General features: G+C 50.1%; 1 protein-coding gene across 3 annotated transcripts in view; it reads left to right on the top strand.

Annotated features, from left to right (window-relative positions):
• The first annotated feature begins 1778 nt into the window (after positions 1-1778).
• The window catches only part of grm5b (glutamate receptor, metabotropic 5b), a 56515-nt gene continuing 31304 nt past the window's right edge, over positions 1779-26989 (top strand). Inside the window, exons 1-3 of one of the 3 annotated variants that reach the window (XM_023792687.2) lie at positions 1779-1907; positions 5435-6318; positions 21755-22004. In XM_023792687.2, the coding sequence (XP_023648455.1) occupies positions 5658-6318; positions 21755-22004 (911 nt within the window). In that variant the 5' untranslated portion in view covers positions 1779-1907; positions 5435-5657. Of the gene's footprint in view, positions 1908-3164; positions 3757-4268; positions 4311-5434; positions 6319-21754; positions 22005-26989 lie in introns of those variants that run through there. The other 2 variants (XM_023792685.2, XM_072701746.1) reach the window with 2 other exon arrangements.

A 26989-nucleotide genomic window follows, 5' to 3' on the forward strand; every position in this document is an offset into this window, starting at 1 on the left:
GAGTGCGTTGCTGTTGAGGTCTTCAGTAGTAGGAGATTATTAATTTGGTCAGATGAACAGCTGCCAAAAAACATGCTCCTGTAGCTATAGAGTTGCTGTAAATTATTCATTAAATGCACAAACTGTTCCCCGCAGCTTTTGTTGCATAGCGTGTTGGAAAGAGGGTAAACATGCCTCACGGCTGTTTCCGTTTCTGCTGCTCGACATCAAGGCTACAGCAGAGCCTTAGGGTCACGGTCTCACCCTCCTCGCCACCTCGTGCCCACTGCAGCGCAGTGCCGATGAATCTGATAGGGTGACAAAGGGGATTAGAGCGGGTATCGACCTTTGACAATGATAGCTTTCTGTCCCTTGGGTTTTGTATTGTAGGATATCATTCATGGCTACCTTAGCTGTGAGCAGCACATATAAACTAAAGGTGTGTTAATCTGAAGTGAAAGTGATTAATTGTCGTTGTTGACACACCACCACACACAACAACGAAATGTGTCCTCTGCATTTCACCCATATGTGCCTTACTCAGGGTACCTCAGTGGTACTTTGCTGGTCGGGAATTCGAACAGCAGTCTTTCAATTGCAAGTGCGCATCCATGGCCGTTAGGGCACCACTGTCCCGTCTCCGAGAACATCTCTGTGTCTGTGTGTGTTGTGTCATTGTCTAAATCCTTGTGCTGGCTTTGAGGTTTCTAAGACAATGAGTCAGATTTTTGCTGTATGTGTTCCACTGACAAACCTCAGAGACGCCTCAGGCACACAGCCAGAGGAAACAAAGAGTCTTTCATCCTGGCTACTCTGCACTCCTGCTTCCCCACAGTGATGATACTGCACTGGTGAATGTACCCTGCTTTTTGTCGTTTACATTTTTTTTCTTTTCTGAATTGGGTTTATCCAACGCTGATAACTTCCTTGGTACAGGATGCTGGCAGGCTGACGTGTTACGTCACCAGCCTTCCGTCTGGCATCCTGTAGACGGAGAATTCACAGTCAGCTCCTCTGCCAATGCATAGGAGAAAAGTCTCTAGGGATACACAGTTGCCATACATATACATCTATTGTACACAATTTAGATGTAGATCGATTTTTAGCTATATGTATTTTTGGATATGTATTCCACAATTCTCTGTTTTAAGTGCTGCTTAGTTTTTGGCACGTGCGCCCGTTTCTGCCTGCTACATTTTGAAATAGAATACAATTATACGCAAGACAAATTGCAGTCATAACGCAATTCCTCCACCCTAGTATTAATTTAAAGGTCTCCTTTTCGTTTGGCTGTAAATGCATTTGGCTTTTGGATTTAAAGACGTTATCTTGCAAGTCCCTCGCATCTCTTTATTGACTCTGCAATAATTATTTACAACACTTGTCTTTATATCGCGTTTTATTCGAGCAAAGACAAAAGGGAAAGAAACATATATGGCTGGCTGCTGATAATGCACAGTGCTTTAGATACGAGTGTCACAGATTGCGGTCCTCCCGCTCATTTAATGGCCCCTAATCCAACGTGCAGGTGGCAGCGTGATCCAAGACGATTAGTCCGAAATGCCTTTTGTCGATCCTGTGTAATCTGCCCTATACTCCCACCCATTCAGTACATGCCTCCAGAAAAGTGTTGAAGAGCCACGTGTAGATAAGCAAGCGTTAAACCGGCACGGGTGACCGGTTAGGGTGTCGACAGTAATTGACCTTTACACTCATACATATAGACCCGGACTATGGCGGCGCAGGGAGACGGATGCAGCGATAGAGAGAGAGAGAGGGGGAGAGAGAGAGAGAGGGAGAGAGAGATGCTTCGGTTGCCATGGTAAAAAGTGGATTAATCGTGATGCTCGGACGGTGGAGGTCTTTGCAGAATATACACGATTCCCACATAATAATGCAGGATGCACGGACCTGCACCTACAATTGAGGTATGTAACCTAAGTTCTTTGCCCCACTGAATACAAAATGGATACAAACCTGAATGTATATTCGAACGGGAAAGCTGCCTAGTGGTGGCGGTAGCAATATAGAATATTTTACAACTGTTAGAAATGAATGTAAATACTTCTTCGTAACCATCATTATTAGCTCCTTTACAAATAATCAACTTTTTGCTTTCCTATAAAAATTAGAAGAAGGTTTTGGTGCAGCTTGCAATGACTGTCAACTGTTGTAAACATCGTATATATTGGTCTATTTGGCAAAAGGTATAATATGCTGACCACAGTGAATTATTCTACTTAACTACTGGCAAGTGTGTATCTTGCAAGAACTTCGAGAATTTCTTACCAGCGGGTCGGAAGTCGGTATTCAGCGGGTTTACCGTGGATATCACCAGTGTGCCGCTTTTGCAGCAAACACTCAAACCCTTAGAGTTTATCTGTCTAGATAAATAGTGTTTCTATTAGTCTTCGTTGTAAATATAGCCGTTATGGTAATTTGATAATTAAAAAATAAAATAATTGTTCGCAACTAATTATGACTGTTACTCCATTATATTTCAAGCAAATTTAATTTTGGTAAATATTTCTGGTTATTTGTATTTATTAATGACTTATTACGGCACTCCGTTAAAAGCTGAACGTGGTTACATTTATTCTCTGTATCACGTAGGCTATTATGATTCCAATTAATGACGTTTCAGATATTCCAGATATGGTAGAACTCATATACATTGCGTAAAATTTGATGTGCAGACACGGTTCACGTGCATTTGAAACAAAACAGCAGCTGGTTTTGATTTGATTATTTATTTTTTCCTGACGACTTCCTTTGAATTATTTGCAGTCTTTTCTGTTATTTAAGTGAGAGTTATAGAAACGATGACTAGCGACATTACATGTTTTTGCTGGGATTCACAAAAGATAATATCATGCCAAAAGTTACATGTGCTAGTTATCTATGTGGGAATTTAGGTTTGAATAAATGCTTTTATTATTATAGTCATTAATGATTTTGGTTTAAGCCTGACGTAAGATGTCGATATCGTGATCGACTATCAAAATGCAACCTTCAAACGCAATGAATGATCTTTGCCTTAAAGTTGCATTTTCCGCCATCGTCATCCCCAAGCGCGTCCACGAGGTGGTACTCTTGAATTATCCATCTTTGAAACGCGATTTAGTGTTTGTGTTCAGGTGTGTGTGTGTGCGAGCATGCGTGTGTGTTGAGGGGGCGGCAGTGGGCGGCTGTGCTTCATCTTCATGTTGCGAACCAAAAAAAAAACGATAACATGCTTCAAAAATGATGAGCGACCACCCACATGGATGTCCTTCACCTCCTCCCCGTCCCTTTTTGCTGTAATAGCACATGCCAGTGTCCAGGATACAGATATGAGCTTTTACATGTCCTGTATACATATAGAAACCTTTATATGAATAGGAAACTTTTCGCAGTCGATGCGGAGGAACTTGTCGACGAAGCGGGAACGTGGATATTCTGCTAGAATGCAAAAGAATCCGTAGTCATCAGATGGTCGCAAGAAAAACATTACGTGTGGGTATGAGAAATCTTTCTATTCGCCTTAGCATCGCTTGGGAAAAAACAAGAGACTGATCATTTAAACATGGTGGTATGCATTTTAGCCGGAGACGCACCGTTTCGGAAATGCGCCGCGCGTTTAAACGCTCCGCCTGAATTTAGCCTGAAAACTGCGGGATGAAGAGCGGCTGGCAGGTACAGGGACGGCAGCTGAAGACCAGCGTAACTCCAGGATTTTTAATGTCCATTATGCAAAAGCCTTGGTAACTATGAGCAGGGGAATGAAAAGCATCACAGGTAAGATGCGTTGCTGTAGATTGCGGTGTTTCTCATCCCGGACTGCATTTCTCACTTTAATGCCAGCTGTACAAGGAGAGGGTCTAAAATAAAAATGATTCATATGTGAATCCTCTTTCTGGATTTAGATTCACAAGCCAGTATCGACGGGGATATTAGATCGTCGTCGTTTGTGTTGATTTTTTTCTGGATATGTAATAGATTTTTTTTTTTTTTAACACGCTGTCATAATAACTTATTGCGTTTTTTGATATTTTAATGTCGATGCGTGAGCCTGATTGCGGATACCCTGGGTGCATTTTATAAAGATGAAAAAGTTAGACAACTCGTCACTGCGGTGTTTTCGAGGTAAACGTCGGCGTGCGGCTCCTTCAGCACCGCGGCCAGTTCCCGGGGGCGCCGCGCCGGCCGAGCGGCTCCGCGCTTATGCTTCATCTCCGTGCGCTTCGGACGGCTGGAGGACTCTGCGTACCAGCCCCAAGCGGTGGTACTACACTGATAACAAGATACGCCAAATGCATTTTAGCGGCTGCTGTCTGCCATGAAGACGAAGGGTAACCGCTAGTAATTTGTAACCATTTTACGTCTCCATGCGATCTTAAACTGCGCTTATGAACGACATTTAATCTGCAGACCAAGCCAACACTTTGTAATGTGTTCGCCCCAGACTTGCATTTGTTAGTCCAGCAGCAGAGACAGCAGCGCTTTGTAGATCCACAGCTAGCCTGCCGTTTGCACCTATTCTCTATTCCACCTTCGATGTATTAGCAGTCACATTGGTGGCAAAATTTTGGTGTGAATTTCCAGCAGGAGCACTTATTATGTATTTTTTTTGTCTAGAACGAGACATCAGTCTTGCATGGGTGAAGTACAGGGTTTTGAAATTTCTGTTTTGAAGGCGTCCGCATTAAAAAGGAATTTGCACTTGCCTTATGCCCGACCGACGACATAAATGGGTAAATACTTAGACTGGCTGAATAAATTGACGTAAAATATTACGGATGGCAACTGGCAAATTATCTTATTTCGCAATATGTTTAATTAAAGGAGAAACCAGTGTTTTAATTGTAAGGTTACAGCATGATTTAATAGCACTCATGAATTTTTCAGAAGGCATGTTTAAAAAAATAATCAGTGAGGGCTTTTGACTTACTAAAAGGTAGAAAAATACAGGCTTCACCATAGCGTTTAAAAAAGACATTTAATCGATTTGATTTCTCAGAAATGTCTGACTTATATGTGAAGTATGAAACGTCCCAATGTTTCGGGAGCAGTTTGTGGAACAGGTAATCTTTGGTGACGTTTATGCTGAACTTAAGGACAACTTCAGAGCAGTGGTGATTTATAAACTCTGTTATGTTAATCCAAAACTGCAACCTCTCAATGATTGTAACCTTTGTGGTCTCAATTGTCTTATTTACTGAAGTTTACTCTGGATAATGCTTGTGTTCAGGTGGCATGTGGACCATAGGAGATGGACCATGTCTTTAATGACATGCATTGTGATGGTGAAGCCAGTAGCCTAAAAGAAAACGCTAATATCTCATTGAACTGAATTCTGCAACTTTAACAACCATCAGATCTTGTCTGACGTGAACTGTGATGTTTATGACCGTGGTTTGTCTTATGAAGGGATTCATGTTGTTTAACACATTCCTTTCTCGTATTTTGATCCAAGGTTATGCATTCAGCAATCACCCACATCTTTTCAAGAAGACGTTGCCTTGGAGACGATGTTACTTTGGTATTCACGGTGTGGAAATGACTGACCAATGAGCTTTCTGCTGTACCTACGGTGGAACAGAAGGCTTCACAGATATTTCCCCAGACGTCTTGCCACCCTACCTCAGCTATGATCTCTCCCAGCACTTAAGGACGGCATTTCTGCACTTATTCCCAAAATGGTTTGGATTTTGCTGGCGTTTTTGTTGTCGGAGGAGTTTGGGATGCTGGTGGGGGCCCAGTCCAACGAGCGTCGGGTGGTGGCCCACGTCCCCGGGGACATCATCATCGGGGCCCTATTCTCTGTGCACCACCAGCCCCCGGCAGACAAGGTGCATGAGCGCAAGTGTGGGCCCGTGAGAGAGCAGTACGGGATCCAGCGGGTGGAGGCCATGCTGCACACTCTTGACCGCATCAACGCTGACAACAAGATCCTGCCCAACATCACGCTAGGCTGTGAAATCCGCGACTCCTGCTGGCACTCTGCCGTGGCCCTGGAGCAGAGCATTGAGTTCATCCGTGACTCCCTGGTGTCCTCTGAGGAAGAGGAGGGCCTGGTACGCTGTACAGAGAGCAGCACAACTCCCACACGGGGCAAGAAACCAATTGTGGGTGTGATCGGGCCTGGGTCCAGCTCAGTAGCCATCCAGGTGCAGAACCTTCTGCAGCTCTTCAACATCCCCCAGATCGCCTACTCCGCCACCAGCATGGACCTCAGCGACAAGTCCCTGTACAAGTACTTCATGAGGGTGGTGCCCTCTGACGCTGACCAGGCCAGGGCCATGGTCGACATCGTCAAGCGCTACAACTGGAGCTATGTTTCAGCCATCCACACTGAAGGTAAGTTCCTACCTTCCAACCACCCAGGATGGCTTTAAGGGGCTTTTCTGTGTGTCTGGGGCCTATGTCTGCTAACTGGTTAGCCGGTTAGACCTCCAGCATCCCACAATGCCCTGTAATTCATATGCTAACCCATTATGCTTTAGGAGGCAATGGTAGCTCTTCTCATCCATTACCGTTGAGATGGTGCCAGGTTCTCAAAAAAGGACTAGTAAAGAACAAGACAGGAGATTACTCCTGCTAGGATTGATATTCTGATTTAATTATTAATTCCCAGGAAAAGTAAAAATATCCTCCTGCAATGAACCTAAAAATGTCTCCACTTTCTCCCCCCCATTTTGACTGTATTCGGGGTAAGGGTTATAATGGCATGACAGTGTTCCAGGATGATTAATCCTTTTGAAGAGAATTGGTCATTAAGTTGTCTGGAGGAGGTACAATGGTCTCATCCAAAATGACTGTGATTTTAGGGCATTTCTGTGTTAAAACTCAAACGATCGTTTCTTAAATAAAGCCGCAGTCTCTCTGCCGCTGCCATTAATACACCGTTTGGTCTTTCAGTCTAAATTACATTACAGCCTTTAATTAACTGCTAAAAATGTAAAACTGGCTCGGTTATTTCCGCAGGTTGTGTATTTTGAAATAACAATGGGCGACAGTTTACATAAAGATCCGTGAGGCACTTTTATCGCTACATCGTCGCATGCCAGAGGAAAGTAGCGATATGAAGGAGTCCCTGATTGGCAGATATAAGTAACAGGGGAGAATTGACAAATTTGCTGCTTTTGCAACATTGTAACTGTTTATCTACAAACAGCCATAACATATCATTGGAAGATTTACAAACTTCATAGAACCCTCTGTTTTTTTTAGCTGCTAATCCCCCTGCCTGTGTCCCCATGCGGCACGGAGGGTTTCTGTCGGCTGTCCGAGTGTCTGATAGCCCCTTATTCTGTCAACAATCCAGCCTCAGTGGGGTGGCATTCAGAATAGGTCTGGGAGAGGGGGTTAGGGGAGTCCTACTTAAAGAAGACATGGGTGGGGGTGGGGGGGAGCTGGTTGATTTCTAGAACTCCCATCCTATTGGTGCCTTTCGTTTCAGCCCCAGAACCCACAGGATGGGCTGAATCTAAACAGAACGAATGAAGAGAATAGCTAAAGAAATGAATGGAACTAGCATAAAACATAAAAGCAGTCTGAAAATGACCATGATGTCAAGCATCCATCCAGTTAAGTTGCAGCTTCGTATTCTAGGTTGTGGGGGGGCCTAGAGCCAATCCCAGGCAGCTTAGGTCCAGGTGGGGGAGTGCCCTGGTTAAGATTATTTATGCTGACTAAATAAAAGTACTGAGCAGCTGTTCTCTGTTTAAGGTGCAGTTACCTAAACACACTTGTCCATGTGCCTTGATCTCCAGTTTTAAGGCCTTTCCAGGCTGGTTATAAATACCCAGGATGTTGAATAAAAAGGAGAAGCAGAGATATGATACTTGCAGGTGTGACTGTGCAGCATCAGGCCGGTCGGCACATCTGGATCCTGCTTCACAGTGTGTGCTTCCTCTGATCCAGAGCGAGGGCTGGGGTCGGGGGGGGGGTCCTGATGGGCACCTGCAGGCACAGAGTGTGTGTGTGTGTGTGTGTGTGGGGGGGGGGGGGGCGTGTCTGAGTCACAGAGCATGTGACCTTCAGAGAGTGGGCAGGGACCTTCAGCTTTCTCCTGCTGTCCCCATTGGCTGTTTCAGGCATCAGTCCTGAAATGAAAAGGGCCTCAAATGTTCCAGCACATTCTGGTACATTTTAACACATTCCAGAATATTCTAGCGTGGTTTGTCTCAAGGGTAAATGCAGTGTGAAGTGATCTTGGATACTTCATGTATTACTAACTTATGCGTGGGATTCATCCCTGTCTGCCTTTAAATTAGCTGCACTGTGCTCTTCAGGGAGATGTTCCAACTAGTACTAATTATCCCAACTTGCTGCACATTAAAAAAGTACCATGGGAGTATGGATTACAGGGAGTTTGGGGAATGGGGAGTATGGGAGATGGGGAGTACAGGGAATGGGGAGTATCCAAAATATGGGAATTGGGGAGTATGGGGGATGGGAAGTATGGAGAATTGAAGTATGGTGATAGGGAGTATGGGGGGTGGGGAGTATGGGGATTTGGGGAAAGAGGAGTTTTGGGAATGAGGAGTGTGAGGAAAGGGGACTTTGCGGAGTGGGGGGTGTGGGGCTGGGGAGTTTGGGGAATGGGCAGTATAGGGGGCGAGGAGTGGGGGAATGGGGAGCATGGAGAAAGAGGAGTATGAAGGATTGGGTGTAAGGAGGATTATATACTGATATAGCTTTTTGACCGACCGATACTTTGTGTAGAAAAGATTTGTAGTGGATAAAATACAAAATTAGGTGAGAAACTTTGTGAATGACCAGGGCTCTGCTGTTTGATACCTTCATTCCCATTTCTGTCCCCCACTGAGCTGAAGCACAGGCACTCCCCAAAGAATCTAACTTCATGTTCTGCCTGTCTGCTTCAATACGGACATAAGGCAGGATGTGGACGGGCACGTCCCCCTGACGGACAGGAGCGCTTTCGGCTAATGAAGATGAATGCTAGCACTTTAAAGAACAGAGGATGTGGGCAAAAATCTGTTAAGTCACCATCGGCCACATTTCGATCTAAATGAGGGCTCTGGGAGGCAGAGACGGGACGGCAGGTACAGCCGCTCACCCCCCCCCTCAGAGACGGGACGGCAGGTACAGCCGCTCACCCCCCCCCTCAGAGACGGGACGGCAGGTACAGCCGCTCACCCCCCCCCTCAGAGACGGGACGGCAGGTACAGCCGCTCACCCCCCCCCTCAGAGACGGGACGGCAGGTACAGCCGCTCACCCCCCCCTCAGAGCCGGGACGGCAGGTACAGCCGCTCACCCCCCCCCTCAGAGACGGGACGGCAGGTACAGCCGCTCACCCCCCCCCTCAGAGACGGGACGGCAGGTACAGCCGCTCACCCCCCCCCCTCAGAGATGGGACGGCAGGTACAGCCGCTCTCCCCCCCCCCTCAGAGACGGGACGGCAGGTACAGCCGCTCTCCCCCCCCCCTCAGAGACGGGACGGCAGGTACAGCCGCTCTCCCCCCCCCCTCAGAGCCGGGACGGCAGGTACAGCCGCTCTCCCCCCCCCCTCAGAGACGGGACGGCAGGTACAGCCGCTCACCCCCCCCCTCAGAGACGGGACGGCAGGTGCAGCCGCTCACCCCCACCCTCAGAGACGGGACGGCAGGTGCAGCCGCTCTCCCCCCCCCCTCAGAGACGGGACGGCAGGTACAGCCGCTCTCCCCCCCCCCTCAGAGACGGGACGGCAGGTGCAGCCGCTCACCCCCACCCTCAGAGACGGGACGGCAGGTACAGCCGCTCACCCCCCCCTCAGAGACGGGACGGCAGGTACAGCCGCTCTCCCCCCCCCTCAGAGACGGGACGGCAGGTACAGCCGCTCTCCCCCCCCCCCTCAGAGACGGGACGGCAGGTACAGCCGCTCTCCCCCCCCCTCAGAGCCGGGACGGCAGGTACAGCCGCTCTCCCCCCCCCCTCAGAGACGGGACGGCAGGTACAGTCGCTCTCCCCCCCCCTCAGAGACGGGACGGCAGATACAGCCGCTCTCCCCCCCCCTCAGAGACGGGACGGCAGGTACAGTCGCTCTCCCCCCCCCTCAGAGACGGGACGGCAGGTACAGCCGCTCTCCCCCCCCCCTCAGAGACGGGACGGCAGGTACAGCCGCTCTCCCACCCCCTCCGCTGAGCAGCTTCCAGGTCTCAAACTGTTCAGAAGCAGCTTGCCAGTCTGACCCCCCCCCGAGCTGCGGAGGGCAAAGGTCGGGCCGGTATCACGAACTGCCGCCTGCTGCCCTGTAATCAGCCTGTAATCTTTCGCAGGAACCAGAACCACTCTGGACATTTTGATCCGAAATAACTGCTGTCAGTGGCAGTTTTAGGATAGAAGTGTAGGAGTTTATTTCTCCTAATCGGGGTCTGTATGCCCAGCTTCCGAGCGCAGAAACATAAGCTTCTGTATCCAGTGAGTGATTTGGGTACAATTATGGGTGGTGGGTTTGACCTTTTGTTCTGATGAAACACAGACAGGACGTGTCACAGTCTGCTGAGTCATGGACAGGAGTCAAAGTCGCTTCTCCTGTAAACTTGCAATCCATTCATGTAAAAGCTGTTTACTGTGAATGGGCTGCCCATAAGTGTGCATAATGGCCTAATTCTCCAGAAATTAGCCTGCTCGGTGTCTCTCTGTGCCACACTGATGCCCACTAAGTTTTCATTTTCACAGCAGTTATAACTGACGGCTGTAATTCAGTGTGGTGCTCAGGACACAGCAGGACGTGTTGCCCCATTGGAGGAAGAAAAGGTCACTACTGTACTGATAAAATATGCAAAGCCTTAACACCTCATTTGCGTTTCATCTGGAACGCCGCTCCGATTATGGCTCCAGCTGTGTGGCGTTCCTGAGCTGCGAGGCGACTTGGATTCAGGAATCGGGGGGAAAGGGGGCAGGTGGCAGCTTTTAAAAAGCGATACAAGCTGCCCTCATGTATAAATCACGCGTCTGTCGGGTCAGATCAGTGATCACAGGCAGGTCATGTCAGACATGGGGGGGGGGGGGGCAGCTATGCTGCTGTGCTCAGCGTCAGGAATGAGTTCTGCGCATCCTCGTCTTCCCTGACGCTCTTAACACAGTCTGCGGATATTTGTTCAGGAGATGTGATCCACTGAAAGGTCCCTCCGCAAGATTGCTAAACACATTTGTTTGTGATTCATATCACTCCCTTCAGATTAATGAATTCAATAAGAGAGGTTACATTCAACCAGTGGATCGTTTACATAACCAGTGCATCGGAACATTTGGTCTTTCCTGAGCAGTTACTCATCTGTGGCGGATTATGGTGAGGATGTATAATAATCCTGTGTGTGCACCTCATGCCAGGGTAAAAGACAGTCTACACCCACCACAAAACCCTGGGCTGAAAGCATTACTCTGTTTTGCTCAGGATGACAGCTGCTTTTGTGGGTCTTTGCCGGTGACCTCGGTGCAGTCTTCGTATGGTAGGTCTCACTGTACTGTGTGACATCCAGTAATCATTCACACAGCGGTGTGCCCACGGGGGACTGGGCAGGGACCAGTCTGACCAATCTGTCCAGTCGAAGGCTGTAAATGTTTCCCGCTGCTGTCTTTCATATCTTTGAACTGGGGTTCAAAGTGCATTAAATAATCTGTGATAACTAGACGTTGTGGGTGTTGGGTTACTCTGATTTTAAATAATCTGTTTGGGGGCTAGATCTGAAATACAAAGTGTAGGTAATCAGGGATTTAGGTGATGAGGGTTTTTCATCTGGATGCATTTTGCACACGTGAATCACCAATCTGAGCTCAGATCTGTGTTTGTTGCAGTCAGCTCAGTTGGGCAGTAGGAGTGCAGGATGAGACCCACAGCCTGACGCTGTTGTGTTAGAGCCGCGCCGATGGGGGCCTGTCTGTGTTATTCTAGATTTCCTGAAGGGTGTGGGGATGAGTTTTCCTTGCAGTTAATAATGTCAGTTGGAGAAACGACACAATAATTATGCTATGCTAACACGGGTGAAGGTGTCAGTGAGATAATCTGGCTCTGCAGGTCTCTCTCACCATAGACAGAGGGTTTCCATGACACCTCCGACTATCTACTCATAATTTCTTTGCAGTTAGCAGATGGTTTTGTCTGGAATAGCAGGCAGATACCACCACATGTTATTACTGAAGCCATTTTGATAAGGGTTCAACAGCAGAGCCCATCCTAGTCCTTAAAGGCACAAGCTTTTGGCTGTTGGCTCCATCTCATTCTCATGTAGCTGAGTAACATGGTTTGCTTGGTAGCTGTGACTTTACTCATGCAGGCCTCCAGACTCCCCGTGCTCACGTGCACTATGAGATCCCTCATCCCTGCATCTCAGCTGATGTGATAGGCTGTGGTTCATGATCTGAGCAGGATGGGGCTGCACCAGGGTGAGTCCATGCGTGTCCTCTCCGCGAGATTAATGGTGCTCGCACTCTGTTACCATGGGAAACATACAGGTAAATGGCAAGATTGATGATCGGCACCGCGGGAGATCGAAATTCTGAGCAATTGGCGGCGAATTGCCCCCTGTCCTGAATTTCCCTCTTCTTGGCCTTCGCGGTATATTACACTTTGTAGCTTTGCCTGCCTATTTGCATCTTTCCCATAATGCATCATGGTCTCATTATCCACTACATTGGTGTATCATTATCTGTCTGGCCTTTTCTGCATCGACAAAACTCGATATTAGGTTGGTAAGTTACGATGAATACTAATGCCACAGGCTCGATTAAATCGTTGGCTGAAGACTCAAATCCGTGTGCCAGTTGTCTTGAGAGTCCCTGGTGGAGCTGTTCTTGAAGAAGGCCCGATTCATAGCTCCATTGCCCAAAATACTGATCAGTTTTTATCATAGCTGGTTACACAAGGGTTTGGGAAGGTCAGTGTTCCTCCTTCTTAAATCCCCCTCTCTCTACTTCATGCCTTTTGAATCAGCAGAGTCACATTTCTCTGTATCTGTATCATTCCTGCTGGATTTAATGTTTGTCCCTGTACCCATATCAGCCCTTCTTGTCCTGCTGTCTTATTTTTCATTTCCTGTATCATTTCCTGTATCATTTCCTGTTTCTGTTCCTCAGTTTTCTGTCCTATATTTCACCCATGTCACATTCCTTCTAACCCTAGAGCTCATATCATCCCTACACACCAAGCCATTCGTCACAGCAAATCTTTATATCTTGCTTTTTGAGTAATCGTCGTGTAAATGTGTTGCTTTTTAGGTAAATCATCCTGTGCCTTAAAACGACCTTTAACGGCTCGCTAAAAATCCCCGCGTTGCCAGTGGGCATCTGTGTGTGTTTCTTAATCACATTTGCGAAGAACTTCAAGTGGTGAGCTTGCGTGACCCATTATTCGAAGTGGAGAGTGACACTGTTTGCTTTTAGCAACAGTTTCCACAGGACGCAGCCTGAAGATGCAGCTTTCGCAGCGGGATTTGGCCCAGTGACAGATCCATGTTCTCCAGGTCATTAACAGACACAGCGTATGTCTGGAGCAGGTGACCTTGTGGCTGGAGACACCTTTACAGCTTGGTGTGGGCACTTACAGATACTTAGGGAACTTTTGCATGTTGATATTGCCACTGATAGATGGTCAGAGGAACAGGCCGTGTCTGGGTCTTGACTCTATATTTTGAAATGCTCTCTCTGGGGCCTGTACCACAAAGCAAGATTTGTTGGTTAGCTAGATAACATGTTAGATTTAAGGTACCCCAGTTTAAATAAAATTTATCTTTGTTCACATACATTTAGTTCAGACTACCTTAAATCTGACAAGTTATCTTGCTAACCCAAAAATGACCCACGATTTCTTCATTAGCCAGATAACCTAAGGCAAATGTAAGGACCGTTCAATAGGAAGGTCACATACCTCTCTTACTATTGGACAGTTTTGGCTTAAGTTATCAAGCTAACTGAGAAATCCTGCTTTGTGGAATAGCCCCTGGTATCTGCTGTTATGTTTTGTTGACTTTCCTGAATGTAAATGAAACCCCACCTTTGGCTGTGGTGAGATGAGTTGAGGTGACAGCTGAGAGCATGAACACCATCATGAATCAAATGGTCTCAATTTGGAAATTGCAACAGTGACATGGAAGGCGGGGCATTCGGCACAGATAGGCAAGTCCGGCACAACCTCGGAAATTACGTTTGAAAGTGATGAATCACTGGGGCTAGAATCTGCCAGGCCCTAGCCAAGAGTAGCTGTGCATGGCTACACACAGACCTATTATCAGAGAGTACTGAGTATAGGCAGAGAGATGGGATATCTGTCTATATTTGTGTGTGAGGTTATCTGCTTCTGGTGACCACCTTGTGGTGTTTATTCTTCAATTGTAAACTCTTCATCTCTGTCAAAACATTCAAACGTAATTTGTGTTTGTATGCTATGTAGTGTGGTTGGCTGGCCAGATTGCAGGAAGAATTGGCATTATAGGGAAGACACAGGGATTATGGGTAAAACACAGGGATTACGAGGAAGACACAAATATCCCACCAAGATTATGGGGAAGACACAGGGAACCCACAAGTATTATAGAGAAGACACAGGGAGCCCACAGGGATTATGGGGAAGAAACTAGTAACACACAAGGAAGACACAGGGAGCCCACATGGATTACAGGGAAGACACATGGAGCCCACAAGTATTATAGAGAAGACACAGGGAACCCACAGGGATTACAGGGAAGACACAGGGAACCCACAGGGATTACAGGGAAGACATAGGGAGCCCACAGGGATTACAGGGAAGACACAGGGAGCCCACAGGGATTACAGGGAAGACACAGTGAGCCCACAGGGATTACAGGGAAGACACAGGGAGCCCACAGGGATTACAGGGAAGACACAGGGAACCCACAGGGATTACAGGGAAGACACAGGGAACCCACAGGGATTACAGGGAAGACACAGGGAGCCCACAGGGATTACAGGGAAAACACAGGGAGCCCACAGGGATTACAGGGAAGACACAGGGAGCCCACAGGGATTACAGGGAAGAAACAAGTAACCCATGGAATTATGGAGAAGATGCAGGTAACCCAAGAGAAAACACTGGAATTGTAGAAAATTCACCTGTTTAACAGAGATGAGAGAGACACGAGGAGGATAAGGGGAAAGCGAAGATTACAGGAAAAATACAGGATTACAGGAAATACAGTGGCATATACATGACCCTCGCCAGATAAGTGGTTAGAGGATGGATGGATACTGGGATATAAGGAAGATTACGGGATAATGGCTCTGGTGCGGTGCGGATTGCAGACCCAGTGGCCCTGTGCCCCCTGTACTCACGCCTAATTGGTCGGCTTGCAGATGGGCCAGTATCTCCCAGATTGACTCATGCCTGTGACTCATGGCCCTAGGAGGCAGTTCCCGGTTCGGAGCAGCTCGCCGTACGTAACACCCGGCACCCCCATCCACCGTCTGAAAAGCAGGTCGCTCACCGAGGCCTTTCACATTACCGCTGTCATCACTCCCCTTAATGATGGGGCGGCTTGCACCGATTGGCTGTATTTAGTCCGAATTTGTCTATGTAACAGAGATCAGCCCCTCCCCCTTGCAGGAATGCATATCTCTAGGTCTTGTTGGGGGGGGGGGCTCTCATCCGTTTGATGGAGTAGGTAATTTGGCTGGTTGCTGGGCTTCCTGCCTTGGGCAGCGCACATGGTGGCCCTTTTTGTAGGGTTCCGAGGCTTGTGGGATACTGGTGGTAATATGGCAGAGACATGGTGCAAACAGGCTGCTTTTTTACAGCCTGCTACTTGGGCCTTAGCATACCGCCTTAGTTGCCCTGTAACGAGGGAGCAGTGAGTTCAGCACAGCCTTCCCTGTGCTTCCTGTGTTTCCTGGGACAGGCTTAATTCCACCATGACCCGGACTGGATAAACCAATTTGAAAATGTGATGACTGTGTCTGTGTGTGACAGGTCAGGTGGGCTATGTGTCTAGGTTTGAGAATTGATGTACTGGTACTGGTACTTCCTATAACCCAAAGTGCCCTTGAATCTACATCTTGGTGAGCAATAGCACAACACGATTATCCAGAGTGGCACGCAGTAGTGTGAGGCCTGAGGTAATGGCTTTACTACCATAGCAGCCAAAACAGGAGGGTTGAATTTGCCTCCAACCTGACCTTTTATTGTTTGTTTCTCTATAAATGGCACCGGAAAGTTCTATGGCCCCATTTTCATTCTGGTAATTACCAACGAGAGCAAACAGAAATCATACCACAGAGACATTTCCGCAACACCTTTGCTTCTGTGTTGAGAGGTTATGGAAGTGAGGTGCAGCCTTTATGTTCACCTCAGTACCGCTGTGGTGGGGGAATCTGTATAAATGTTACTCTGGAAAGTTCCAAATGAAGTGCCCCATTGATACATGGGAAACGTAGTTAGCTTCCTTTCTGTGGCGAGTGAAGGCATTGTGGGAGGCTGTTTCTGAGGTGCCTCTTTCCGCTTCCTCGCTTATGCTGTTTCATACCGTTACCTCCGGCCTGGTTCTTCCCACACCCACGCTGTTCTCCTGTCAATGGAGCAGTGGGCATGGGCACAGAGACAGGGACCGGTCGGGCAGAGTGGATCTGTCAGCCGGCACATGACGGCACGTTGCTGTTTCCGCTACGCGGTCGGCCCGTTAGACGTGGGGCCAGCAGGCCGACGCTGGGCACTTTTATGACCGTTCCAGGGAAGCGTCCTTTTCTGCGGGGGGAGGGGAGATGGAGATGGAGCCGGAACTGGGGGGGGTGTCTGCCATCTGCCACCGCCTCATCTCACAGTGAGACTAATTACAGGACTTTTGCACATAGCTGGTAAATGCGACCTCGTCCGGGGCCCGACTCCTTAAGCTGACGCAGTGAATGCGTCGCTCCAGCTTGCTTGGCCAGCCCCGTTGCACCTCTGGCTCCAGAGCCAGAACCACAGAAACCAGCCGCTTATCGTTCAGATAGCAGAGGACTTTGGAGGGACCCAGTGTGAAATGGCAGAATGACAAGGAAAATCTGAGTGAGGTGAAGCAAGCAAAAAAGCAGGGGCTTGGGGTGTGTGTTTGGTAAATGCAGGTAAATCAGAAGCGGGTCAGTCCCCTGGGGCACGTTAACATGTGCAAACCTTAACAGGTGCTTAGGTCTGGTGTGCACACTAGTGGACTTGCACTTCCTCCCCACTGGACCGTACACCGACCGGAGTTTATCACCACCCCTCCCCACTGGACCGTACACCGACCGGAGTTTATCACCACCCCTCCCCACTGGACCGTACACCGACCGGAGTTTATCACCACCCCTCCCCACTGGGCCGTACACCGACCGGAGTTTATCACCACCCCTCCCCACTGGACCGTACACCGACCGGAGTTTATCACCACCCCTCCCCACTGGACCGTACACCGACCGGAGTTTATCACCACCCCTCCCCACTGGACCGTACACCGACCCGAGTTTATCACCACCCCTCCCCACTGGACCGTACACCGACCCGAGTTTATCACCACCCCTCCCCACTGGGCCGTACACCGACCCGAGTTTATCACCACCCCTCCCCACTGGACCGTACACCGACCCGAGTTTATCACCACCCCTCCCCACTGGACCGTACACCGACCGGAGTTTATCACCACCCCTCCCCACTGGACCGTACACCGACCGGAGTTTATCACCACCCCTCCCCACTGGACCGTACACCGACCGGAGTTTATCACCACCCCTCCCCACTGGACCGTACACCGACCGGAGTTTATCACCACCCCTCCCCACTGGGCCGTACACCGACCGGAGTTTATCACCACCCCTCCCCACTGGGCCGTACACCGACCGGAGTTTATCACCACCCCTCCCCACTGGGCCGTACACCGACCGGAGTTTATCACCACCCCTCCCCACTGGGCCGTACACCGACCGGAGTTTATCACCACCCCTCCCCACTGGGCCGTACACCGACCGGAGTTTATCACCACCCCTCCCCACTGGGCCGTACACCGACCCGAGTTTATCACCACCCCTCCCCACTGGGCCGTACACCGACCGGAGTTTATCACCACCCCTCCCCACTGGGCCGTACACCGACCGGAGTTTATCACCACCCCTCCCCACTGGACCGTACACCGACCCGAGTTTATCACCACCCCTCCCCACTGGGCCGTACACCGACCGGAGTTTATCACCACCCCTCCCCACTGGACCGTACACCGACCGGAGTTTATCACCACCCCTCCCCACTGGGCCGTACACCGACCGGAGTTTATCACCACCCCTCCCCACTGGACCGTACACCGACCGGAGTTTATCACCACCCCTCCCCACTGGACCGTACACCGACCGGAGTTTATCACCACCCCTCCCCACTGGGCCGTACACCGACCGGAGTTTATCACCACCCCTCCCCACTGGGCCGTACACCGACCGGAGTTTATCACCACCCCTCCCCACTGGACCGTACACCGACCGGAGTTTATCACCACCCCTCCCCACTGGACCGTACACCGACCGGAGTTTATCACCACCCCTCCCCACTGGGCCGTACACCGACCGGAGTTTATCACCACCCCTCCCCACTGGGCCGTACACCGACCGGAGTTTATCACCACCCCTCCCCACTGGGCCGTACACCGACCCGAGTTTATCACCACCCCTCCCCACTGGGCCGTACACCGACCGGAGTTTATCACCACCCCTCCCCACTGGGCCGTACACCGACCCGAGTTTATCACCACCCCTCCCCACTGGGCCGTACACCGACCCGAGTTTATCACCACCCCTCCCCACTGGACCGTACACCGACCCGAGTTTATCACCACCCCTCCCCACTGGGCCGTACACCGACCGGAGTTTATCACCACCCCTCCCCACTGGGCCGTACACCGACCGGAGTTTATCACCACCCCTCCCCACTGGGCCGTACACCGACCGGAGTTTATCACCACCCCTCCCCACTGGGCCGTACACCGACCGGAGTTTATCACCACCCCTCCCCACTGGGCCGTACACCGACCGGAGTTTATCACCACCCCTCCCCACTGGACCGTACACCGACCGGAGTTTATCACCACCCCTCCCCACTGGACCGTACACCGACCGGAGTTTATCACCACCCCTCCCCACTGGACCGTACACCGACCGGAGTTTATCACCACCCCTCCCCACTGGACCGTACACCGACAGGAGTTTATCACCACCCCTCCCCACTGGACCGTACACCGACAGGAGTTTATCACCACCCCTCCCCACTGGACCGTACACCGACCGGAGTTTATCACCACCCCTCCCCACTGGACCGTACACCGACTGGAGTTTATCACCACCCCTCCCCACTGGACCGTACACCGACCGGAGTTTATCACCACCCCTCCCCACTGGACCGTACACCGACAGGAGTTTATCACCACCCCTCCCCACTGGACCGTACACCGACAGGAGTTTATCACCACCCCTCCCCACTGGACCGTACACCGACCGGAGTTTATCACCACCCCTCCCCACTGGACCGTACACCGACCGGAGTTTATCACCACCCCTCCCCACTGGACCGTACACCGACCCGAGTTTATCATCACCCCTCCCTACTGGACCGTACACCGACTGGAGTTTATAATCACCCCTCCCCACTGGACCGTACACCGACTGGAGTTTATCACCACCCCTCCCCACTGGACCGTACACCGACTGGAGTTTATAATCACCCCTCCCCACTGGACCGTACACCGACTGGAGTTTATCACCACCCCTCCCCACTGGACCGTACACCGACTGGAGTTTATCACCACCCCTCCCCACTGGGCCGTACACCGACCGGAGTTTATCACCACCCCTCCCCACTGGGCTGCACATTGACTACAGTTACGCTATTAGTAACTAGCTTGAATGTCCCAAGTAACAAAGTGTGCTTTCTTTTATCCTGATACTGAGGTTTAGCACCTTTCCAGGGCAGAAGGGAGGGAGATACAGGGTATATTGACATTCAATTTAGCTCTCATGTGACAGGTAGCTAAATCCCAGTCCCTCTGGCCTCCAAACAACTCTGATTGTGTCATTCTGATCACAGTCTAGTCCGCAACCCACTGACAGAATGACAGAATTCATTGGCTTTTTTTCTTGAATTTCACTTCCACATTTGCGTCAAACATAGTTTAGGAGTTATATTCAATATTGTGGCTTATATAGTCCCAGAAAATATTCTGTGGGCTGATGATTATCATTCACAGGATATGTTTGAATTTGCAAACACTGCAGGATGTCATTTCTCTCTAATATCGATTGAAGTGCTGCTCTCTGCAGAGTTAATTTCTTAGGCCTTGTTATGTAGGTTAAACAAACTTTCTGTCTGGATGTGAAATTGAATTCAGTCTGTGAGGCTGTTTTCGCGCTACGTGACCGAAACCAGTGAAAGCAACAGTTTTAAAAGGACGATTAGCGGAGAGTCCGGATGAATTTATCTTTGCTGAAATGAAGTCAAAGGGAAAAAAAACAGTCAGTTACATATTGAGAATATCGACGCTCTTGTCCTGCACCCCCGGTTATGGACTGAAATGTCTTTGTGAATAAACCCAGAGCATCAGTGATCTCTAATCCTATTTTGCACTCATTAATAAATTAAAGGCCCACGTTTAGTACGGGCCTGATGGCAAGTTTGAGAGACTGCAGCTGAAAGGCGCTTGCGACACTGCCAACTCGGGAAATGATAACTGTGAGCACAAAAACCAAAACGAATATGAACCATGGAGACGGCGATGGTGCCAAAGACGCCAAGGAGAGCAGAGGAGCAGATAGAACTCCTGCAGAACCTGAGCGGCTCCCAGTGATGACCAGAGCTATTAGTATGCACAGACTGCTGTCTGTGTTTGTGTAGTGTCGAGTCTCGCCGGTGCATTGTGGGAAAACTGCAGACACAAATTTTAGCAACCAAACCGTAAGCTAGACGTACATGCGCTGCAGGATAGAGCGCAAGAGCTCATTCACATGTTCGTGCTTTACAGATGGACATGCTTTGAATGGATGTGTCTGAGGAGGAGCTTCAAATGAGAAAAATGGGCTGCAAAGTTATTTTCGTTCAGCCTTGACGCCTTTTACTGATGCTCACCTCATTTCTGTTCAGAGAGCCAGCAAATTCCATGTTGGCTGCTGTTGGAATACTGTGCCTGCCCAGTGCTGAGGATTCCTTTAGCAATTGCTGAGATTACATTGCTAGTCGTGACCTAGCTGGCTATCTTACCCCTGCTGTGCACAAGCAGCCATGTGCCAGCATTGGAAAATCTTCTCTAAGGCAGGTGGGGTTATGATGGTGTAGGACGTGTAACCAGAGCCAATTCAGATCACCAGGTAAACTGTAACCCATGAAAAGCCCTTGGGGTTCTAGTTAGAGCTTGTTACCATCATGCAGGTGCATGCAAGCAGATTCCATGAAGAAGTTTTCTGCAGTTTTAGTGGGACCCCAAGGAATGTGTCCCCACAGAAAATGGGTGACCTGGATTTTATGCAAATAAAGGGAATTTCCTTGGTGATGCTTTGCCGGCCTGGGGGGGGGGTTCTCAGGATTTTGCAAATGTGTGCTAAACAGAAACACCTGATCATCTATCTGTGTTTTTGTGGTGCGTCCGGCCTGCCGCTGGCCGGAGCTGAAATCAGACTGGCTATTGTTTTGCTCTGTGAGGCATCGAGTAGACTGAAAGGGTGAGGACGTCTCACATCCCTTCGCCTGCCTGGTGGTGGGTGTTCTCTTCCTCCTCCTCCTCCTCCTCCTCGTGATGTGCCGCTAACTCGCCCACACTGTGCCTCTCTGCGCTCCCCCCAAACCCCCCCTCCCAGGGAACTATGGCGAGAGCGGCATGGAGGCCTTCAAAGACATGGCGGCCAAGGAGGGCATCTGCATCGCCCACTCGGACAAGATCTACAGCAACGCAGGCGAGCAGAACTTTGACCGGCTGCTGCTGAAGCTGCGCGGCCACCTGCCGAAGGCACGTGTGGTGGCCTGCTTCTGCGAGGGCATGACGGTGCGCGGAATCCTGATGGCCATGAGGCGCCAGAACCTGGTGGGGGAGTTCCTGCTGGTCGGGAGGTCAGTGAGGGTGCGCCGCCTGCCGTCCGTGACACTCTGCGCCCTGTCTGCCCTTACTCAAGGCCCTCTGCTGCATGTCGGGGGGTGTGTGTGGCTGTGATTAACACTCACAGATACAGAGGGAGACACACACTCTCACCCGTGTACAGATACACAGACAGGTCTGCTTCGCGCTTGCTGGAAGTCACCGTTTCCTCCTGCCCCAGCCTTCCTCTTCATCCACACACCATGCAGCACTGTGGAAAAATGCAGCCCTGCTGTGTTGTCATTGTCAGCATCCGGGGCGGGGGGGGGGGGGATATGTGTGTGTGTGTGGGCGAGGGAGGGGGCTCCTGGCTTCCAGGCTTTCAGTGACCTTCTTTCCTCTTTGTGCTGAGACTCACATGCTGTGATGTTTCAGACGGACGGCGTGTCCCTGGTAGCCGCTGCATAGCGTGCCGGGTTTCCCTCGAAATAACCAGGGACAGAACAGGCACCGGTACACAGATACACACACGGAAGGGAAGACGGCCTGATCAGGCACGCAGCGTGTTACAGCGCTGTCTGCCGATATGGGTCACGTGACACTGCGTTCCTCTCTTCATGTCATATAATTCTGCCCGTGCTTTATTTACCCCCAGTGCCTGCCCGGACAATCGCCATGGCTCTTCTGTGTCCGCTGCCCATCCATCACGGTCACCCCCATCATCTCCATGACTACCATCTCCATCGCCATCCCTCGTTTGTCCTGCGAAGCGCCCCGCTGCTGGCCCAGGCCGGCCCAGGGGCTCTGACATGCTCTGTAGCCCCTCGCAAAGGAATTACCTCATAATCCACAGGTAAAAAGCTTCAGATGTTTCAGCCTGCCTGTTACTGATGGCCACTCTCGATCATCAAGAAATTAACTTTTTAAACTAGCACTGTAATCTATGTTAGCATAGCTACAATCATAATAAAAAAAACAAATACAGCAGCTCACTGATACCGGTGCTCAGACGAGTCATTCGGACCAATTGTATTCTCCCTCAGGTTTAAACATATTAATTAAAATCGTATATGAGCTCTTGTCGAGCCTGTGGTGTTTGTAACAAGATGCACTCCTGTGGGTACATAAAGGGTTATGAAAGACTCGGCTGTACTGGCAGTTTGCTTTATTCCCACGATGGTGTGCATTAGGCCGCTCTCTGGCAGAATAATATGCAAGCCGCTCGCAGATTACTCATCTACTGGAGTACAAGACCCGTGTCGAGATTCTCTTTAGTTCTATTTTCGTACTAAATTAGCCCCACACAGTGCAGGCTGCTTGTGAAGCGGGTACTTCTCTCCCAGTCGGGAGGAATTAAAAAAAGACCTCTTGCCTAAAGAACACAGGGGACAAAAGAACACGAAGCCGTCATTCAAACGTTTGCCGAGCAATCATGTGACTCTCGAGCGAAACTCCAGAGGGCTGAAAATAGACCTAGCCGGTCCGACTCCGGATCCGGCCCGCTGGTGGATCACAAAGGATCCAGTGCCGAATCGAGACACAGCCGGTCGGCGTTTGCGCTCTAAAGAGACATTGATGCACTGGAATAAATGAGCAGGTGCCTGTTTCTGGTAGAGCGAGGGGGGCATGCAGCCACTAATCCGGATGGAGACGGCTGCCCAACAGGGACAGAAATTACCCACAGATGGGTCCATCTTCCCTGCGGCCTTGCTGTCAGAGACCACGGTGCTGTTAATCTGTGGATTAAAGGCCTGTATTCACACATTTTTGGTAAAAAGCATCAGGGAACGTCCGATGGAACTTTTCAGCAGTCCCGGGAATCTGCAGCCGGAGGGCTAGGAGAGAAGCCTCAGCTGCCTGCGGACGCTGTTCCGTAACCAGCCATGTCATTAATTGCATGCCGTGTTCATTAGATTCACTCAGCAGAGGGGAGTCGCGCACGATACAAACTCCACAGATCATTTAGTCCGTGCCGACCCGCGTTCGTCCACCATCTCACCCCATTGGGTGTTCCCTATCGAATCAGTTTCACAGAACCCTAATTAGATTAGTGGAAAATCACTTCGGAACCAGGGGAACGTTCTCACATGGATGGCAATCAATTGGCCTCTCACTTAGCCTGGAAAACGAAGCAACAATCTTCTCTACACGCTTGCAATTTCTGCTTGTTGACATGCTCAGTTCGTAATTACCTTCCGATTAAAAGCTGTTTCAGGAAGCTTCTCTCATTCAGCGTTGTCTGCGAGGAGGCTTGTTAAAAGCAAATAAATCCCAAATCAGTCCGAATTCATGTTGGGAGTGGTGGTAGCAGCCCTCGGGAGAGCATGACGGAATTCAGTATGTTGTCGGCCTAAAAAACTATTTTGTTTGACTTGTATATAAATCAGTCACAGAAAATGGTTTTGTCAGCATCACAGTGAAAATGATCCAAAGCTGTGAAGACAATGAATGTCCCCTTTACCGGTTTTATGTTGGTAATAAGCACTGACTCCAGCTTGCGTGTGTTAGCGCATCTGGCTGTGTGGGTGTCTCCCGGCCAGGAGGATGGCACTGTGGCCTCAGCGCCTTGGAACCTGCAGGGGTTCCTCAGGAGGGAGGGGAGGGAACTGTGTGATGAAGAAAAGGAGAGAAGGGAGCTGGCTGACATTAACTGGCCGGCCAGCCGTACTTAACGAGTGTCTCGTTTGGCCAGCTTGTTAGTGTTTCAGCTCGTTAGAGTGAAATGGTGCCTGCATGGCCATGAACGCCCCCCCCTCCATGGCTGAGATGATCAGGAGACGGTGAGCTCAGAAGATAGCAGGGAGACAGCATGAAGGAGATGTTTCTGACCACAGACCTCTGACTTCTGACCTCTGCCTCTCCAGTGCATGTTCATGTCAGCATGTGGGGGGGGGGGGGGGGTTGCAGGAATCTAAGGCTTCTTTAATCTCTGAAAGGCCGAGTCCAAGGCCTGATCGATCTTCACTGGGGTGCCACAGACCAGAAAGGTGCTCTAATGGTTCTGAGCAGCGTTAAGCTGGATCCACAAGCATCAAGCCCTCCTATCAGAATCATGACCTTGCTGGCACCTGGGGTATTTTGCCGTGTTATTAATCTTGAAGGACTGCATGCTTGTTAAAGCACCTTGGGGAGTGTCTACGTGTGCGAATGCCACGCGGCCATTGTGCTGCGCCAGGGCCGTACCATCGCATGCGGCACACAGGTGGGGGAGGTTAAAGTGGGAATGCCACGCGGCCATTGTGCTGAGCCAGGGCCGTACCAACGCATGCGGCACACAGGTGGGGGAGGTTAAAGTGGGAATGCCACGCGGCCATTGTGCTGCGCCAGGGCCGTACCAACGCATGCGGCACACAGGTGGGGGAGGTTAAAGTGGGAATGCCACGCGGCCATTGTGCTGCGCCAGGGCCGTACCAACGCATGCGGCACACAGGTGGGGGAGGTTAAAGTGGGAATGCCACGCGGCCATTGTGCTGAGCCAGGGCCGTACCAACGCATGCGGCACACAGGTGGGGGAGGTTAAAGTGGGAATGCCACGCGGCCATTGTGCTGAGCCAGGGCCGTACCATCGCATGCGGCACACAGGTGGGGGAGGTTAAAGTGGGAATGCCACGCGGCCATTGTGCTGCGCCAGGAAGGTACCAACGCATGGACTCAAACCATAAGGCCCAACTCCTGCTTCACAGTGCTCAGTCTTATCAGTGCTAGTGTGAGGGAATCTCTGTGTGATGCTGTAGTTTAACAGGTTAAGCTGTTTTGGGGCACCGGCATCTCCAGGCGAAGTCTCATAATCACTCCTGGTATCTAAACCAATCTGCAGATGGTTGCCATGGAAATATTCAGTACTACATTTTGCAAGATTAGACACAATTAATGTTAGTGTAATTTGACTGCTTTTTTGAGGGTATCGCTTTTCCAGATTTGTTAATTACCATGATACCCAGATACCGCTCTGGGAGAAACTCCAGAGGTTTGTTCTGCTGATTTCGAATGCAGTGACTAAAATGGGAAAAAAATGACACCTGATTTTCTCAATGTTTTTCTAAAGTTGGTTGTTAAAACAACTTGACAAGAAGTTGTACTGAAAAAGCTCCGGGTACTAAAAGGATCTTTTTAAACACATATCTACCTGTCATTACCCAGCTTTCCGTCTGTCACGGTGTGCTTCAGGGAGAGTCGGCGAAGGTGCGTTTACCATTCCTCAGGCTGGTGGTTAGATCAGCCCTCAACACTCCGGTCTCCGGAAGGAGTGTGTCTCTGCAACATTGTGTCCTCAAAGAAGCTGACAAGGATCCATTCCTTCAGGGCTCGACAGAGCGACGCATGAGGAGAATAATAAAGGGAGGGCAGGAGGGAGAGAGGAAGAGAGGGAGGGAGAGAGAGATGGGGGGTGGGAGACAGATACAAAGAGAGCGAGACAGAGAGATGGAGTGTGGAGAAGAGGGAGACAGGGAGATGGAGGGGGAGAGGATGTGCAGCAGTGATACAGTGAGATACAGTGATACAGTGAGAGAGTGTTTGTCAGCTTCAGTGAAGTGCAGATTTCCTTTTTTACATCAATTTAAAAACAGCAATTCATCTGTAATTAAAATCTCTAAGATCATTTTATTTTGCTGGTGTCTGAGCGTAACTAGGCTCAGCCTGTGTGTAGCTATGACGTTCCGTAGCCCCACTCACCGCACCATCTCTGGCCGTGTTTAATTCAGGTGAGGCTGCAGCACGTCTCGCCGCTCCCTGCCCCGGCTGCCTCTTGTGTGCACGGTATTCGTCTGCGCCTAGCAGATAAGGCTCGTTCTCAGGTCGACGGGCAGAGGTCGTGATGGGCCAGTAAACCAAAGCTCCTCGAGATGGTGCAGAGCTGCAGCCTGGGCTGCAGGGGATGCCTTGAGGACTGTGGGTTGTTTATCACAGTTGTGGACATGGTCATTTTCATACATGGGCTAACCTGCAGGGAGTTTCAGTTGCTGGTTCACAGTTCCTCAACGCTCTTCAAGACCCAAAACCCACCAATTGTAAGCTGGTT

Source organism: Paramormyrops kingsleyae, chromosome 17, assembly GCF_048594095.1.
Source record: "Paramormyrops kingsleyae isolate MSU_618 chromosome 17, PKINGS_0.4, whole genome shotgun sequence".
NCBI classification, from domain to species: Eukaryota; Metazoa; Chordata; class Actinopteri; order Osteoglossiformes; family Mormyridae; genus Paramormyrops; species Paramormyrops kingsleyae.